This window comes from Nerophis ophidion, unplaced genomic scaffold (genome assembly GCF_033978795.1).
Source record: "Nerophis ophidion isolate RoL-2023_Sa unplaced genomic scaffold, RoL_Noph_v1.0 HiC_scaffold_87, whole genome shotgun sequence".
NCBI lineage: Eukaryota > Metazoa > Chordata > Actinopteri > Syngnathiformes > Syngnathidae > Nerophis > Nerophis ophidion.
The window spans coordinates 297,971-317,704 of NW_026907009.1; the positions used below are offsets into that span (position 1 = coordinate 297,971).

At 39.9% G+C, this 19,734-nt stretch overlaps 1 protein-coding gene across 3 annotated transcripts; it reads left to right on the plus strand.

Moving 5' to 3' along the window:
- The first annotated feature begins 1,904 nt into the window (after positions 1 to 1,904).
- On the plus strand, positions 1,905 to 16,790 carry LOC133547323 (class I histocompatibility antigen, F10 alpha chain-like). Of its 3 annotated transcripts, XM_061893053.1 has the most exons (5): positions 1,905 to 2,074; positions 3,150 to 3,416; positions 3,578 to 3,856; positions 7,819 to 7,884; positions 8,010 to 9,309. In XM_061893053.1, exons 1-4 carry the CDS (start codon positions 2,017 to 2,019, stop codon positions 7,860 to 7,862), a joined length of 648 nt encoding a protein of 215 aa, XP_061749037.1. In that variant the 5' UTR covers positions 1,905 to 2,016; the 3' UTR covers positions 7,863 to 7,884; positions 8,010 to 9,309. The 3 variants fall into 3 exon arrangements, with proteins under 3 accessions (XP_061749037.1, XP_061749035.1, XP_061749038.1); XM_061893051.1 differs by lacking the exons at positions 7,819 to 7,884; positions 8,010 to 9,309 and adding an exon at positions 16,464 to 16,790; XM_061893054.1 differs by lacking the exon at positions 7,819 to 7,884.
- The last annotated feature ends 2,944 nt before the right edge of the window (positions 16,791 to 19,734 follow it).

The window sequence follows — 19,734 nt, forward strand, 5'->3', positions numbered from 1 at the left end:
GCTGGTCTCGCTTTGCTCGACATTTTTATTTCTAAGAGAGACAAAACTCATAGAATTTGAAAATCCAAGAAAATATTTGAAAGACTTGGTCTTCACTTGTTTAAATTGTCACACCTATGGATCATGTTTTGTTTTGATTTTGGACATTGTCACGTTTTGCACTTCCTGGTTTTGTTTGTTTCCATGCCAACACATTAGTGCCCACCTTGTCACGCCCCTGCCCTCAGTCCCGCACCAGTTCCTGATGATCACAGCTAGTATTTAAGTCATTTTTCTTTCTGTTCATCAGTCTGGGAACTTCGCTTTCATTGCCTTTCATACTTTATGCCATGCTTTTCGATTCATCCACGCCAAGTAAGTTTGTGTTTGTATCTATGCCTTTGATAGTATCTTTTGTTTGTTTATAGATAGTATTGCCATTGTGCTGTTTTTGTTCTAAGTTTTAGTATAGATTATTATCCGCCATCGAGCGCGCTTTTTGTTTTGCCTTATTTATTGTATTTTGAGTATAAATAAAACACATGTACCTGAATTCACGCCTGGCTCGTCCTGTAATCCCTCTGCGTCGAAGGAGCACAAATAATCCATGTCTGACATAAATAAATTCATTTATTTTTTACTTTGCTTTTTATTACTTTCAGAAAGACAATCTTAGAGAAAAAATACAACCTTCAAAATGATTTTTAAACACATATACCTTTTTACCTTTTAAATTCCTTCCTCTTCTTTCCTGACAATTTAAATCAATGTCCAAGTATATTCATTTTAATATTATAAAGAATAATAAATACATTTTAATTTAATTCTTTATAATAGATTCAGTTTTTTCAACGAAGAATATTTGTGAAACTTATTATGATTAAAATAAATAAAAAAATATTCTGGCAAATCTAGAAAATCTGTAGAATCAAATTTAAATCTTATTTCAAAGTATTTTGAATTTCTTTTAAATTTTTTGTTCTGGAAAATCTAAAAGAAACTGATTTGTCTTTGTTAGAAATATAGCTTGGTCCAATTTGTTATATATTCTAACAAAGTGCAGATTGGATTTTAACCTATTTAAAACATGTCATCAAAACTCAAAAATTAATCTTAATCAGGAAAAATTACTAATCATGTTCCTTAAATTCTTTTTTTAATTTTTTCAAAATGATTCGAAGTAGTCAGTTTTTCTCTTCTTTTTTTCCATTGGATTTTGAATTTTAAAGAGTCGAAATTGAAGATAAACTATGTTTCAAAATTTAATTTTCTTTTTTTTTTCCCGTTTTCTCCTCTTTTAAACCGTTTAAGTAAGTGTTTTTTTTTCATCATTTATTCTCTACAAAAAACCTTCCGTAAAAGGAAAAAAAATGTACGACGGAATGACAGACAGAAATACCCATTTTTTTATATACATAGATTTATTTATTAAAGGTAAATTGAGCAGATTGGCTATTTCTGGCAATTTGTTTAAGTGTGTATCAAACTGGTAGCCCTTGGCATTAATCAGTACCCAAGAAGTAGCTCTTGGTTTCAAAAAGGTTGCTGACCCCTGACTTAGACGCTACAATATCACTTATGTAAAATGTTCATCTAGTTGTTGTGTATTGTTCCTATAAAGTTAGTGTGTGTATTATAATAAAGCTGCTTCAAGAAACATGACATCACCTCGGACACTTTTATTCTTGTAATGATGACATGACTTTTATGGAGTTAATATTCATGTGTTAGCTGCAGTGGAGGAACTGCCTTGCTGTCAAATATTTCTATCCTCCTCCAGGAAGTGATTTCAAGTCACGTGATTTCCCCGAAATCAGCCGTTAGCAAATGTGTGCGCAAAGCAAACCAGCTTACCTGGTGACAATGACGTGTACAATTCTCATTGGCTCAGGGGAGATTTGATATAAAATCTGGTTTCCGCCTTGGCGTCCATTTCATGTTTACTCGTCAAGCAAGTTGTCGTCGCCTTGCTTTTCTCTGAGGATTAAAACTAGAAACTTTGTTTTTTTCTGGACTTCCGCACTTTTGTGACATTTAATGATGAACTTGCTTTGCTTCTTCCTCCTAGTTGTACAAACACACAGCGTGACGCCTGGTAAGTCCACTTTCTTTACAACTTTATACACCTCATTCCTACATGCTCAGTCCATACAAAATACTCTCTTTTATTTCTTCTCATTATTATTGACGCTCTTCTCTTCTCATCAGTCAATAGTTTGCATCTTCTTTTGTTGCTCAAACTTTGAACGAGTCAAACTTGTTCAAGTTGTCTCACTTTAACAGCAACATACATCCAACTTTTTACTTTAGCATTTCCGCAAACGTCGGTTTCACTTTTAAATAGGAAAATGACAATAATTAATCCAGGAAACAATCAGGAGTATCAGTTATAAGATGAGATGTAGATCAGAAGTATTTAATGTACACAAAAATCACTTTATTGGTGGGAATTATTGTGAAATAATGGATATAATTGACCCCAAAGGGACAAGCGGTAGGAAATGGATGGATGGATTATTGTTTATTGTTTGTTTATTGAGGATCCCCATTAGCCGACGCACACACGGCAAATGGGGATCCTCTTTTCAAAAGTTCAAAGTAAAATAATAATGCACACATTTATTTACAAATAAAAGAAAGGAAAAATAAAAATACAAAATAACAGTACACACGTCTAATTACAATAAAAGAGAAGAAAAAACATGAAAGATGAACTCTTAAGTCTAAAAAGTGACTCAATATGATTCTTAAATGCTTTTTTACCGGTAATAGTCCTAATATGTAAAAGAAGAGTATTATAATATTGTTGTTGTATTCCATTGCCAACATTCCATCAGGCGGTGCTATATTTCCATGCTTTGGCAGTGACATCACTAGTTGGAACTTCCCCTCACCTGGAAAAACAACTTTCACTTCTCTGCCGGCAATAATGTCATCTATTTATTTGACACTTGAAATAAGTGCAGTTGTTCATGTGTGTGGTCTTAAAGTGAGGTAGAAATGTGAGATGCATGACATCAAAGACACACGCTGTTATTGTCTCCTGGAACAGGAAGTGATTGTTTACTGGGAGAAGCAGCCGTGTTTGAAGTTGAAATGAAGACAGCATCATTTCAAATAGGAATTGTTCAACATGAAAGTCAAGAATCAAATGTTGTTTTGTCTTTCAGTGATTCACACGCTGCAGTATTTCACCACCGCATGCTCTCAAGTTCCAAACTTCCCAGAGTATGTGGAGGTTGGTTATGTTGATGAAGTTGAGGTGAGTTACTATGACAGCAACATCAGGAAAACAGAATCCAAACAGGACTGGATGAACAAAATCACAGCAGAGGATCCAAACTACTGGAAGATAGAAACAGAGTACAATCTTGTTAGAGAACATGTCTACAAAGACAACATTGAAAGACTTAGGAAGCATTTCAACCAAACTGGAGGTTTGTTTATGTTGAACTTTCTACTATTCTAATATATTTGATATTTTGGTAGTGTATTAAAAACACACATTACCTTGTCTCCGTCCATCCCATAATAAGCTGCAACCAAGACATGTTGTGTGTTAGTTTCACTCTGCTTTACAACACTTTGTGTCTCTCAGGTGTTCACACTTTCCAGGAGATGACAGGATGTGAATGGAATGATGAGACTGATGAAGTTAAAGGTTGGCATCAGTTCAGTTATGATGGAGAAGATTTCATATCGTTGGACATGAAGACATGGACATTTACTGCAGCAAAACAACAAGCTTTCCCCACCAAACTCAAGTGGGACCAGGACACACTTCATCTAGACGACCTTAAGTATTATTACACTGAGATATGTCCTTCTTACTTGAAGAAGTATGTGGAGTATGGGAAGAAGGTCCTAATGAGAACAGGTAGAAGCACACCTTGTACTTTCACCTTCTCACATGTTAGCACTCCCCCTATAGGAACATTACTCACATTACACTCTCTCTCTCTCTCCATACTCTTTTCTCTTCACCTCCTTTTCTCTCCATCTTAACCTCCATTCCCTCTTTCTTTACTACAATGTTCTCCCCTTTTCTCCATCTTTACCTCCATTTCTCATTTTTCTGAATCTTTCCCTTCTTTCTCTTCTTTTCTCTCCATCTTTACCTTCATTTTCTCCTTCTTTGCCTTTATTCGCTCCATCCTTACCTTCATTCTCCTTTTCTCTCCATCTTTACCGTCATTCTCTCCTTTTCTCTCCATCTTTACCTGCATTCTGTCCTTTTCTCGCCATCTTTATATCCATTCTCTCCATCTTGACCTTCATTCTCACTTTCTGTCCTTTTCTTCCATCTTTCCCTTCATGCTCTCCATTTCTCTCCATATTTACCTCCAATCTCCCCTTTTCTATCCATCTTTACCTTTATTCACTCCTATTCTCCCCATCTTTACCTTTTTTCTCTCTGTTTTTCTCCATCTTTACATCCATTTCTCCTCCTCTCCTTCTTTTCATTCTCTCATTTTGTTTCCATCTTTACCTTCATTCTCCCCTTTTGTCTCCGTCATTACCTTCTCTCTCTCATTTTCTATCGGGTTTGACCTTCGTTCTCTCCTTTTCTTTCCATCTTCCTCCTTTTCTCCCCATTTTTACTTTTATTCTCAACTTTTCTCTCAATCTTTGTCAATTCTCTCCATCTTGACCTCCATTCCCTCCTTTTCTCTCCATCTTTACTTCCATTTTCTCCTTTACATTCATTCTCTCATTTTTTTCCATCTTTATCTTCTTTCTCCCATTGTGTCTCCATTTTTACCTTATTTCTCTCCTTTTCTATCTATTTTCCTCCTTTTCTCCCCATTTTTACTTTTATTCTCAACCTTTCTCTCAATCTTTATGTCAATTCTCTTCATCTTTACCTTCTTTCTCTCCTTTTCTCTTTATCTTTAACTTCATTCTCACCTTCTCTCTCCTTCTTTACCCCATTCTCTCAATGTCTCTCCATTTTTACTTTTATTCTCAACCTTTCTCTCAATCTTTGTCAATTCTCTTCATCTTTACCTTCTTTCTCTCCTTTTCTCTTTATCTTTAACTTCATTCTCGCCTTCTCTCTCCTTCTTTACCCCATTCTCTCAATGTCTCTCCATTTTTACTTTTATTCTCAACCTTTCTCTCAATCTTTATGACAATTCTCTCCATCTTCACCTGCTTTCTCTCATTTTCTCTTTATCTTTAACTTCATTCTCGCCTTATCTCTCCTTCACGTCCATTCTCTCAATTTCTCTCCATCTTTACCTCCATGTTCTTCTCTCCATTTTTGCCTCCACTCTCTCCTTTTCTATCCATTTTTACCTCCATTCTTTCCATTTATACCTTTATTCTCTCTTTTCTCTCCATCTTTAACTTCATTATTGCCTCTTCACCTCATCTTTACCTTCATTCTCTTCTTTTCTCTTCTTCTTCACCTTAATTTTCTCCTTCCCTCTCCTTCTTTACCTTCATTTGCTCCATCTGTACCTCCCTTATCTCTTGTTCTCCCCATCTTTACCTCCATTCTCTCCTTTTCTCTCCATCTTTACCTTCATGCTCACCTTTTCTCTTTCTTTTTACCTTAATTGTTTCCTTTTTTTTCTCCATCTTTACCTCCATTCTCTCCTTTTTTTTTGCCATCTTAACTTCTGGTAAGTAAAGCATCTTCTCTTTCTTGGAAACCAGAACAATAAACAAAGCACACTTTGTAAGTTTACCCCCACAAAGACGATCATTTATGACTGATTCATCTTTGTTATACACCTTTTATGTCCGCTATATTCAATATAATATTGACTTTCTGTTACATTCTGGATTGTTGGTATCTTTGTAAGGGTTAACTTGCAAACTTGCTGTTTGAAGGTGTGATGTAGACACGTGTTACAAGTTTAGCAGGGAAATAAAAGCTTCCCTCCATCAGGAGTAGCTTGATACTGGTGTAAGCCCACACAATAGAAAGTATCACAGCCAACTTTTGATGAGTGCTCATGATCATGAACATCAAGGGCCTGATCTATTAAAGGTTTGTGTGTATTAAAACATGTGCAAACCTCATCTACTTAACTCCTGCCCAGAGTCTCTGAAATGAGCAAAATAGAGAGCGCAATCCATTGAGCGTGTCTGTCTTCATGTACAGTCCTGGTCAAAGTTTACACACACTTGTAAAGAACATCATGTCATGGCTGACTTCAGTTTGCAATCATTTCTACAACTCTTATTTATTTGTGATGTAGTGATTGGAGCACATACTTGTTGCTCACAAAAAACATTCATGAAGTTTGCTTCTTTTATGAATTTATTATGGGTCTACTGTACATGTGAGCAAATGTGCTGGGTCAAAAGTGTACATACAGCAATGTTAATATTTGCTTACATGTCCCTTGGCAAGTTTCACTGCAATAAGGCGCTTTTGGTAGCCATCCACAAGCTTCTGCTTGAATTTTTGACCACTTCTCTTGACAAAATTGGGGCAGTTCTGACATGGACTTGTTTCTTGTGCATTGTCCACACGTTTAAGTCAGGACTTTGGGAAGGCCATTCTAAAACCTTCATTCTAACACGATTTAGCCATTCCTTGACCACTTTTGACGTGTGTTTGGGGTCATTGTCCTGTTGGAACACCCAACTCCGCCCAAGACCCAACCTCCTGGCTGATGATTTAAGGTTGTCCGGAAAAAATTGGAGGTAATCCTCCTTTTTTCATTGTCCCATTTACTCTCTGTAAAGCACCAGTTCCATTTACAGCAAAACAGGCCCAGAGCATAATACTTCCACCACTATGCTTGACGGTTGGCATGGTGTTCCTGGGATTAAAGGACTCACCTTTTCTCCTCCAAACATATTGCTGGGTATTGTGGCCAAACAGCTCAATTTTTGTTAAATCTGACCACAGAACTTTCCTCCAGAAAGCCTTATCTTTGTCCATGCCATGTCAGGTGAAACAAAAAGTGAGCTGTTTGGCCACAATACCCAGCAATATGTTTGGAGGAGAAAAGGTGAGTCCTTGAATCCCAGGAACACCATCCTTACCGTCAAGCATGGTGGTGGTAGTATTATGCTCTGGGCCTGTTTTGCAGCCAATAAAACTGGTGCTTTAAATGGGACAATGAAAAAGGAAGATTAGCTCCAAATTCTTCTGGACAAGCTAACATCATCAGCCTGGAGGTTGGGTCTTGGACGCAGTTGGGTGTTCCAACAGGACAATGACCCCAAACACACCTCAAAAGTGGTAAAGGAATGGTTAGAATTAAGGTCTTAGAATGGCCTTCCCAAAGTCCAGACTTAAATGTGTGGATAATGCTGAAGAAACAAGTCCATGTCAGAAAAACAACTAATATAGCTTAACTGCACCAATTTTGTCAAGAGGCGTGAAAAACCAAAAGCGCCTTATTGCAGTGAAACTTGCCAAAGGACATGTAAGCAAATATTAACATTGCTGTATGTACACTTTTGACCCAGCACATTTGCTCACATGTACAGTAGACCCATAATAAATTCATAAAAGAAGCAAACTTAATGAATGTTTTTTGTGAGCAACAAGTATGTGCTCCAATCACTACATCACAAATAAATAAGAGTTGTAGAAATGATTGGGAACTGAAGTCAGCCATGACATGATGTTCTTTACAGGTGTATGGAAACTTTTGACCTGACTAAGACACTGGAGGGTTGGTTGCACATGAGCCTTGAAGCCAAGCTGAACCTGTTTGGAGACTTAGTCTTAGACTAGTCAGGAAGTAGAAGAGCAGAATTCCCAGCTGCAAAGATGTGATATGAGTGAAGATGGACTTCCTTCACCAGAGTGAGGTGTGGGCTTAGCATGAGCAGCGTAAGCAGCTCACGGTGCGTTTTGTGCTCCGCCAGCTGGTGACGGTGGTAACCAGCTCTCAGAGAGACGTGAAGGCTGAAGGCTGAGTGACACACAGCACAGTGAGGACTTTGCTTTTTCACGCACCTCCAAATGTTCTTCTGACTTTGTGTGAAGATGATGTTCACTCTGCTAACATCTGCACCTGCTTTTGTTGGGAATGTGCTGAGTCATCTTCTTCCTCCAGGATGCTTTGTGCACTGGAACACAGAGAGATGTCTCCATCGCTGAGGGACCTCATCACACTTGGACTTTTCTTTCACATCTGCACTAATTGCTCCTCGTCTTACACCATGTCTTCTTTGGCTGTTTGTGGCTGACAAAACACCTTCAATCTGCATTTGTCAACAATATTTTGTCAGATGTTGATCTTTGTGTCCATGTAGTTGTGATGTCATCATTTGGGGCTCATGTGTCATCACATTGACAAGGATTTCTTCTTTCCTTTTCAAACCAATAGACAGCTGCTTATCAGTGAATATCACCTTGTCACATCTCATCATTATTTTTAACAATATTTTGGAACAATAGTACCATTTTTAACTACTTCCGTATGCTAATATTAATTGTTTTTGATGTAACATTTAAGAATGTTGATTATGAGAACTGCTGTCCAGTTGTTATATCTTCTTTTCTGATGACATTAGTCTCATTTGCAATGCAATTGCACTTCCAAGACCATTAGATGGCAGCACTCTATAACTATTTATGCTATGTTGTCAAACTAGAAAGTAGCTTTTTTTTTCAGGAAATTAACTTTTTAGGTTGCCCCCTACAAAGTGTCAATACTGTAAGAATAGTTATTACACAAAATTGTAAAATTCGAACTATAATCTTAGTTGTTTCCTTTACCAAATTCCAAGGTGTTGAAATCGCCATGTAAAATCCTTCATGTAAATAGTAGCCTGTCTTTGGCAAATCCTATGTAAATTAACAATAAGCTAGCGCATTTTGGAAGAGTGTCGCATTACTTTATGTTTGCGCTGTTTTTTTATTAAGCACTGTGTTGGTGTTGAAAATGGCAAGGTGACTTAGAGGGAGTTTGGCTGAGTCCGGCCTGAGTGCTGCTTGAGTGATTGTTTACCTGAGCCGGTGTTTAGTCTGAAAGCAGACATGACGTCACATGCAATACAGGTATCCAACTTGATTTTACATAATTGATAGTACTGAGGGAATCGGGTCATCACCTACAAAAGTACTGAATTGGGTAGCCAACCTTACCAGTTAGTGTGACGGAGGGGGACAGTGACACAAAATGTTTATGACAAAGCATTGTCAAATATTTATATTTTTGAAACAATTTGCTGTTTTTTCCGTTCCTTTTTGCATAATCATATTTTTGCTTGATTGCCAAACATGCCGAGGATGTCATTTGGGAAGTAAACAAGGTAGGCCGTTCATATACTCTTGATATTCAGTGTTTTATGTGTACAATGTTTCATGTACATTCTGGGGGTTTTATTCAGTAAAAACTTGTCAAATACAAATCTGTTTTGGAGGTGCTTTGTCATTACACACATGATAACACTTTTAGCTTGCAGTCATGCAAAACAAGTATTAAATGATCTTAAGCCTTTACCTTGTCGGAAAAGTGACAATTTGAAATATTTTGTCAAATGTCAACAGAAAGAATGAATGACAGAGCTCTTTATTAAAACACAATATTTAATGGAAATGACTGCAAATTTAAGAGAGTAAAATAACGTAATTCACCTGTTCTTCTGTTGATGCTAGTAGTGGAATGGTATACACATCTGCTGTGTGTGACAGTGGGTGTGGGTACGATTCCAGGTCAGGATGGGAAGGTAAACATTGATCTGAATCATCATGATTGTTGTGCTGTGGCGACCTTTCATGGGAAAAAATGAAAGACATTTACTGATTTAATTCTATTAATTGTATTATTTTGCACTCATACATTAATTATTTGGTCATGTTTTTATTACAATGTGATCTTATTACTCCGAGACGTGTGTAATTAAATACAGGTTTCAGTCAAATAGTAAAACATGTTTTTCACAATGTCACGTTCAAACATCGATGACATCTATTAAACAAGACAGGAAGCAAGGAAATAGAGACGGAATTCAATTTTGCTCGGTTTGAGGAGAAACATGTCGACCTGTAACCTCTTACAGTGTCACCCACGCGCTCACGGAAAAATGTTCACGTCTCCTCTTTTATTTGGATATTCCCTGTTTACATAACAGCAGCTGTTTCTAAAGGAATGGGGGTATGTAAACAGCCATTGTTTTCGGTCACATTAACACAAAAGAAAAAGATACCTCAGGCTTGTACTGGTCCTGGATCGAGCTTGGGCAAGTCTTGGATCACAATAGCTAACCCTTCCCGTCTCTTCCCATCGTACACAGTGGTATTTTCCAAGCCTTTGGATTATTGCAACAAAGACAGCTTCCGTCTGTTCACTGGGAACTCAGAGAACGGAAAGTTTTTTTGATAATTTACATACAATATTTCTGACACACATAAATAAAGAAGGCAAAAACAAGCAAACAAACATAAAAATCACCATGCCAGTAGAGATGAAGACAATCTGCCAACAAAATGTCTCCTACTTATTTTTTCAGAGAGTTGTCAAGCCTGCGTGTGATGATGTGGCCTGCCAGTTAAAAAGTTTGCCCAAGTTATTCTAGTCACTTATGCACAGATGAGATGTGTCAGTAACAAAATATTACTTTGCATCACTTTTTGGCAACCAACAATTCATTGATTGAATTAATACATCCAAACACTTTATTGATATGTATGATGTGCATGAACAAAGAACAGTTGATGTTGTATGTAGCTTATAAACAAGGAAGAGGTTTGTAACACATCAACATCAACAAGTCCTTTAAAATCTCATTAATGTCACAGAATTGGACAAATCTTTGACTTTTCCAACCTAGCAAAGGCTTTAGATCATGCTACTTTTGTTGAACAAATGTTTTGCAGGTACAATAGTCTAGATAAACCTGCTTTCAAATCAACTTTAAAGAGACCTTATCTTTTATACTTTCTATTTGAGTGGACTAAATGTACTGTCATTTTAGCTGACTAAAATGTTGTGTGATGTGGTTGACTTAAACTAAATCCATTTAGATTTAGCAGAGAGAAACTATTGTTAGTCACCTTGAGACTCTCACTGAAACCTAATAATCAGGTGATAAATCTGGAGGTAATAATGGACTCAGACTTGAACTTTAACAGCCGCATGAAGTCGATAACATCGGCAGCTTTTACCACCTGAAACACTTTGTCAACATCAGAGGAATAATGTCTGAATCAGACTTGGAGAGACTAAGTCTTTGTCTCCAGCAGTTTGGACTACTGTAATGCTCTTTTCACTTGGCTCTTTAAACCAGCTGTAAAGCAACTGCAGTAAACCCAGAATGCTGCTGCTCAAGTCCTGACTAGAACTAGGAAATATGATCATATCAGTCCATATCAGTCCTGGCTTCCTGTAGCTACTCAGCTTTCCTTGTGTACAAGTCCTTTCATGGTCTTGTGCCAAAGTACATCTCTGACATGTTAGCTCTGAGAACCTTGTTTTATGAGGATTATTCTTCTTTTATTTTGAAGTATTTTCCATGGTTACTTCCATTTTATTGTTGCCTTCTTGTCATTTTCTGTACAGCACTTTGAATTGTGCTCTATAAATAAACTGGCCTTCCCTAATTGTTTTCAGAATAAAACACTTATTTCCAGCTTCAGAGGCACTGCTCATTTCTAGATGTAGAGATGTTGATTTGAGATATCTTCATTCAAGATGTCTTATCAAGTCAAATGTTTGACTAGTTGTTCAATGGATAGGTTGGGCTTCAGTTGAAGAAAAACAGCTGATGAGGAAGTTGGGTTGCAAACTTGACACACCTGTTGTGCTTGCCAGGTCACGTGATTTCCCAGAAAAGCCACTCAAGCATTTACCTGAGGTGGCCACTAGGGGTGGTCTCTAGCTAAGGTGACCAGAGTGGTGTCTAGAGAGAGTGTGGACAAGCAATCAACAGACGCGATGTTGGGGACCAACTGAGTCATTTCATGTTAGTTTTCCTAATAATAACTCCAATTATTATTGTACTTCAGCTCATAAACTTGCAATCAAGTATATTTTTAGGACAATTTTGCATCTAGACTTGATGCACTCGGCCGCTACGTTCATGCAGTGTTTAGTCAGAGGAGACACGGACATCAGCGTGGATCTACAGGAGCTTTAGTTTTCAATTCGCCACAGAGTGAATTCCCGTCCTTCAACAATCGCTATTTCTTTGGAAACAAAGTAAATAATATATACAAATAAATATATATATTATATGTAGCCTATTATTTAAACACTACTGACAAGTGATGCACCCAAAATGTGGTGGTCTTTGCTCACCAAAAGCGGATGTTGTGGTGAGCAAACAAATATCCACGGCACACACGAATGACGTAGCTCGCCCAAAGCTGATGAGCAAGTCACATTCAGGTCGCATTACGTTGAGACAGAAGTTCCACTTAAAAAAATGACATTCCAATTTGAATCAGGACTACTTCCTGATGTGGCCTCAATCTGATGCCAAAAGATCAGATTTGAAGGACTTTGGAGAGTTTGGACTGTCACAAAAAATCAGATCTTTGTCACTTGAGGGCAAAAAGTAATCAGATTTGGTGTGCAGTGTAAACGCTTCTATAAGACCTGCTCAGTGGTCTTGTGGTTAGAGTGTCCGCCCTGAGACTGGAAGGTGGAGAGTTTATAAGACCTGCTCAGTGGTCTTGTGGTTAGAGTGTCCGCCCTGAGACTGGAAGGTGGAGAGTCTATAAGACCTGCTCAGTGGTCTTGTGGTTAGAGTGTCCGCCCTGAGACTGGAAGGTGGAGAGTCTATAAGACCTGCTCAGTGGTCTTGTGGTTAGAGTGTCCGCCCTGAGACTGGAAGGTAGAGAGTTTATAAGACCTGCTCAGTGGCCTTGTGGTTAGAGTGCCCGCCCTGAGACTGGAAGGTGGAGAGTTTATAAGACCTGCTCAGTGGCCTTGTGGTTAGAGTGTCCGCCCTGAGACTGGAAGGTGGAGAGTCTATAAGACCTGCTCAGTGGTCTTGTGGTTAGAGTGTCCGCCCTGAGACTGGAAGGTGGAGAGTTTATAAGACCTGCTCAGTGGCCTTGTGGTTAGAGTGCCCGCCCTGAGACTGGAAGGTGGAGAGTCTATAAGACCTGCTCAGTGGTCTTGTGGTTAGAGTGTCCGCCCTGAGACTGGAAGGTGGAGAGTTTATAAGACCTGCTCAGTGGTCTTGTGGTTAGAGTGTCCGCCCTGAGACTGGAAGGTGGAGAGTCTATAAGACCTGCTCAGTGGTCTTGTGGTTAGAGTGTCCGCCCTGAGACTGGAAGGTGGAGAGTTTATAAGACCTGCTCAGTGGTCTTGTGGTTAGAGTGTCCGCCCTGAGACTGGAAGGTGGAGAGTTTATAAGACCTGCTCAGTGGCCTTGTGGTTAGAGTGTCCGCCCTGAGACTGGAAGGTGGAGAGTCTATAAGACCTGCTCAGTGGTCTTGTGGTTAGAGTGTCCGCCCTGAGACTGGAAGGTGGAGAGTTTATAAGACCTGCTCAGTGGTCTTGTGGTTAGAGTGTCCGCCCTGAGACTGGAAGGTGGAGAGTCTATAAGACCTGCTCAGTGGTCTTGTGGTTAGAGTGTCCGCCCTGAGACTGGAAGGTGGAGAGTCTATAAGACCTGCTCAGTGGTCTTGTGGTTAGAGTGTCCGCCCTGAGACTGGAAGGTAGAGAGTTTATAAGACCTGCTCAGTGGCCTTGTGGTTAGAGTGCCCGCCCTGAGACTGGAAGGTGGAGAGTTTATAAGACCTGCTCAGTGGCCTTGTGGTTAGAGTGTCCGCCCTGAGACTGGAAGGTGGAGAGTCTATAAGACCTGCTCAGTGGTCTTGTGGTTAGAGTGTCCGCCCTGAGACTGGAAGGTGGAGAGTTTATAAGACCTGCTCAGTGGCCTTGTGGTTAGAGTGCCCGCCCTGAGACTGGAAGGTGGAGAGTCTATAAGACCTGCTCAGTGGTCTTGTGGTTAGAGTGTCCGCCCTGAGACTGGAAGGTGGAGAGTTTATAAGACCTGCTCAGTGGTCTTGTGGTTAGAGTGTCCGCCCTGAGACTGGAAGGTGGAGAGTCTATAAGACCTGCTCAGTGGTCTTGTGGTTAGAGTGTCCGCCCTGAGACTGGAAGGTGGAGAGTTTATAAGACCTGCTCAGTGGTCTTGTGGTTAGAGTGTCCGCCCTGAGACTGGAAGGTGGAGAGTTTATAAGACCTGCTCAGTGGCCTTGTGGTTAGAGTGTCCGCCCTGAGACTGGAAGGTGGAGAGTCTATAAGACCTGCTCAGTGGTCTTGTGGTTAGAGTGTCCGCCCTGAGACTGGAAGGTGGAGAGTTTATAAGACCTGCTCAGTGGTCTTGTGGTTAGAGTGTCCGCCCTGAGACTGGAAGGTGGAGAGTTTATAAGACCTGCTCAGTGGCCTTGTGGTTAGAGTGCCCGCCCTGAGACTGGAAGGTGGAGAGTCTATAAGACCTGCTCAGTGGTCTTGTGGTTAGAGTGTCCGCCCTGAGACTGGAAGGTGGAGAGTTTATAAGACCTGCTCAGTGGTCTTGTGGTTAGAGTGTCCGCCCTGAGACTGGAAGGTGGAGAGTTTATAAGACCTGCTCAGTGGTCTTGTGGTTAGAGTGTCCGCCCTGAGACTGGAAGGTGGAGAGTCTATAAGACCTGCTCAGTGGTCTTGTGGTTAGAGTGCCCGCCCTGAGACTGGAAGGTGGAGAGTTTATAAGACCTGCTCAATGGCCTTGTGGTTAGAGTGTCCGCCCTGAGACTGGAAGGTGGAGAGTTTATAAGACCTGCTCAGTGGCCTTGTGGTTAGAGTGCCCGCCCTGAGACTGGAAGGTGGAGAGTCTATAAGACCTGCTCAGTGGCCTTGTGGTTAGAGTGTCCGCCCTGAGACTGGAAGGTGGAGAGTTTATAAGACCTGCTCAGTGGTCTTGTGGTTAGAGTGTCCGCCCTGAGACTGGAAGGTGGAGAGTCTATAAGACCTGCTCAGTGGTCTTGTGGTTAGAGTGTCCGCCCTGAGACTGGAAGGTGGAGAGTTTATAAGACCTGCTCAGTGGTCTTGTGGTTAGAGTGTCCGCCCTGAGACTGGAAGGTGGAGAGTTTATAAGACCTGCTCAGTGGTCTTGTGGTTAGAGTGTCCGCCCTGAGACTGGAAGGTGGAGAGTCTATAAGACCTGCTCAGTGGTCTTGTGGTTAGAGTGTCCGCCCTGAGACTGGAAGGTGGAGAGTCTATAAGACCTGCTCAGTGGTCTTGTGGTTAGAGTGTCCGCCCTGAGACTGGAAGGTGGAGAGTTTATAAGACCTGCTCAGTGGCCTTGTGGTTAGAGTGTCCGCCCTGAGACTGGAAGGTGGAGAGTTTATAAGACCTGCTCAGTGGCCTTGTGGTTAGAGTGCCCGCCCTGAGACTGGAAGGTGGAGAGTCTATAAGACCTGCTCAGTGGCCTTGTGGTTAGAGTGTCCGCCCTGAGACTGGAAGGTGGAGAGTTTATAAGACCTGCTCAGTGGTCTTGTGGTTAGAGTGTCCGCCCTGAGACTGGAAGGTGGAGAGTCTATAAGACCTGCTCAGTGGCCTTGTGGTTAGAGTGTCCGCCCTGAGACTGGAAGGTGGAGAGTCTATAAGACCTGCTCAGTGGTCTTGTGGTTAGATTCTCCGCCCTGAGACTGGAAGGTGGAGAGTCTATAAGACCTGCTCAGTGGTCTTGTGGTTAGAGTGTCCGCCCTGAGACTGGAAGGTGGAGAGTTTATAAGACCTGCTCAGTGGCCTTCTGGTTATAGTGTCCGCCCTGAGACTGGAAGGTGGAGAGTTTATAAGACCTGCTCAGTGGCCTTGTGGTTAGAGTGTCCGCCCTGAGACTGGAAGGTGGAGAGTCTATAAGACCTGCTCAGTGGTCTTGTGGTTAGAGTGTCCGCCCTGAGACTGGAAGGTGGAGAGTCTATAAGACCTGCTCAGTGGTCTTGTGGTTAGATTGTCCGCCCTGAGACTGGAAGGTGGAGAGTCTATAAGACCTGCTCAGTGGTCTTGTGGTTAGAGTGCCCGCCCTGAGACTGGAAGGTGGAGAGTTCAAACCCTGGGCGAGTCGTACCAAGGACTATAAAAATGGGAGCCATTACCTCCCTGCTTGGCACTCAGCATCAAGGCTTGGAATTGGGGGTTAAATCACCAAAATGATTCCTGAGCGCGGCCACCGCTGCTGCTCACTGCTCCCCTCACCTCCCAGGATCTGAACATGGTGATGGGTTAAATGCAGAGGATAAATTCACCACACCGAGTGTGTGTGTGACTATCGTTGAGACTTAAACTTAAAAAATAATAAAAAAAATATATTTTAATGAGTCACTCATTTAATCACATCAAGGATTGTTTGTTACATTTGTTCACCTTCATAAATCATGTGCTGTGTGTTGATAACTGAAAATATGAAACGAAGAGAAACGTTTTGATTGTTTCATCTTTTATATAGGCATAAGGCATTTCAAGAAATACAATATTAATAACTATATATGTATATGTCAATAAGAATGTAAGATGAGGGTGCTAATGCACAATCTTATGTATGTTCTCTTCTCTTATTATAAACAGGAGGCTGCAACAACAATGCCAACACACAGCAATTCCACTCAATCTACGCCAAGCTGGCTGTACACTGTGGCATTGAAGCCAGCAAAACTGGAAATGCCACAACTAAGATCCTCCCTATGGTGGAGGACTCGGAGGACAGCATTCCAGGTGCCTTTAAGGTGGTGCCAAGATCAGCAACACTTAAATTACACTACTTTTTAAACAATACGAGACCCATAATGTACAGTATATTTGCGCAAAGTATCAGTATCAGACCCATATTGCCGATACCGGCATGGATTTTACTTGGTATCGGTTCTGAATAAAAATCAGTGGTATTGCACATCACCAGAATTGGGAGACACCTTCTCCAGGACTTTTCCCAAAAATGTCAGGTTTGATATGGGCAGATGGTTGTTTAGCACTGTGGCATAAAGACTATTACTTTTACAATTACTAAGGTTGTGTAATAACCAGTGCGTATAAAATGATTGGTGTTTACGGCGGTCACTCACCCTGTCTGGTCAACACGTACGTGCAGAGAACACGTGCACACGTACAAAAGCAGTCCAAGAGAGGCCACAAACAATTTGCAATCATGTTATTGTTAAGATAGGATTTACATTTAATTGAACTATCCAAAGACTATTATTAGCTAACAACTAATGCATGTGTTACGCAGGTATGTAGTTACATCATTACATCCAAATGACTATTATTAGCTAACAACAGCCACATCTAATGCATGTGTTACGCAGGAATGTAGTTACATCATTACATCCAAATGACTATTATTAGCTAACAACAGCCACATGTAATGCATGTGTTACGCAGGTATGTAGTTACATCATTACATCCAAATGACTATTATTAGCTAACAACAGCCACATGTAATGCAAGTGTTACGCAGGTATGTAGTTACATCATTACATCCAAATGACTATTATTAGCTAACAACAGCCACATGTAATGCATGTGTTACGCAGGTATGTAGTTACATCATTACATCCAAATGACTATTATTAGCTAACAACAGCCACATGTAATGCATGTGTTACGCAGGTATGTAGTTACATCATTACATCCAAATGACTATTATTAGCTAACAACAGCCACATGTAATGCATGTGTTACGCAGGTATGTAGTTACATCATTACATCTAAATGACTATTATTAGCTAACAACAGCCACATCTAATGCATGTGTTACGCAGGTATGTAGTTACATCATTACATCCAAATGACTATTATTAGCTAACAACAGCCACATCTAATGCATGTGTTACGCAGGTATGTAATTACATCATTACATCCAAATGACTATTATTAGCTAACAACAGCCACATCTAATGCATGTGTTACGCAGGTATGTAGTTACATCATTACATCCAAATGACTATTATTAGCTAACAACAGCCACATGTAATGCATGTGTTACGCAGGTATGTAGTTACATCATTACATCCAAATGACTATTATTAGCTAACAACAGCCACATGTAATGCATGTGTTACGCAGGTATGTAGTTACATCATTACATCCAAATGACTATTATTAGCTAACAACAGCCAAATCTAATGCATGTGTTACGCAGGTATGTAGTTACATCATTACATCCAAATGACTATTATTAGCTAACATCTAATGCATGTGTTACGCAGGTATGTAGTTACATCATTACATCCAAATGACTATTATTAGCTAACAACAGCCTCATGTAATGCATGTGTTACGCAGGTATGTAGTTACATCATTACATCCAAATGACTATTATTAGCTAACAACAGCCACATCTAATGCATGTGTTACGCAGGTATGTAGTTACATCATTACATCCAAATGACTATTATTAGCTAACAACAGCCACATCTAATGCATGTGTTACGCAGGTATGTAGTTACATCATTACATCCAAATGACTATTATTAGCTAACAACAGCCACATGTAATGCATGTGTTACGCAGGTATGTAGTTACATCATTACATCCAAATGACTATTATTAGCTAACAACAGCCACATCTAATGCATGTGTTACGCAGGTATGTAGTTACATCATTACATCCAAATGACTATTATTAGCTAACAACAGCCACATGTAATGCATGTGTTACGCAGGTATGTAGTTACATCATTACATCCAAATGACTATTATTAGCTAACATCTAATGCATGTGTTACGCAGGTATGTAGTTACATCATTACATCCAAATGACTATTATTAGCTAACAACAGCCACATCTAATGCATGTGTTACGCAGGTATGTAGTTACATCATTACATCCAAATGACTATTATTAGCTAACAACAGCCACATGTAATGCATGTGTTACGCAGGTATGTAGTTACATCATTACATCCAAATGACTATTATTAGCTAACATCTAATGCATGTGTTACGCAGGTATGTAGTTACATCATTACATCCAAATGACTATTATTAGCTAACAACAGCCACATCTAATGCATGTGTTACGCAGGTATGTAGTTACATCATTACATCCAAATGACTATTATTAGCTAACAACAGCCACATCTAATGCATGTGTTACGCAGGTATGTAGTTACATCATTACATCCAAATGACTATTATTAGCTAACAACAGCCACATCTAATGCATGTGTTACGCAGGTATGTAGTTACATCATTACATCCAAATGACTATTATTAGCTAACAACAGCCACATGTAATGCATGTGTTACGCAGGTATGTAGTTACATCATTACATCCAAATGACTATTATTAGCTAACATCTAATGCATGTGTTACGCAGGTATGTAGTTACATCATTACATCCAAATGACTATTATTAGCTAACAACAGCCACATGTAATGCATGTGTTACGCAGGTATGTAGTTACATCATTACATCCAAATGACTATTATTAGCTAACAACAGCCACATCTAATGCATGTGTTACGCAGGTATGTAGTTACACCATTACATCCAAATGACTATTATTAGCTAACAACAGCCACATGTAATGCATGTGTTACGCAGGTATGTAGTTACATCATTACATCCAAATGACTATTATTAGCTAACATCTAATGCATGTGTTACGCAGGTATGTAGTTACATCATTACATCCAAATGACTATTATTAGCTAACAACAGCCACATCTAATGCATGTGTTACGCAGGTATGTAGTTACATCATTACATCCAAATGACTATTATTAGCTAACAACAGCCACATGTAATGCATGTGTTACGCAGGTATGTAGTTACATCATTACATCCAAATGACTATTATTAGCTAACAACAGCCACATCTAATGCATGTGTTA

Bases quoted from the DNA above. Each gene is read 5' to 3' on its own strand.
- LOC133547323 (XM_061893051.1), top strand. From the start codon at position 2,017: ATGATGAACTTGCTTTGCTTCTTCCTCCTAGTTGTACAAACACACAGC. The intron at 2,075-3,149 runs GTAAGTCCACTT...TTTGTCTTTCAG, and splicing joins AACACACAGCGTGACGCCTG to TGATTCACACGCTGCAGTAT. The intron at 3,417-3,577 runs GTTTGTTTATGT...TGTGTCTCTCAG, and splicing joins GCATTTCAACCAAACTGGAG to GTGTTCACACTTTCCAGGAG.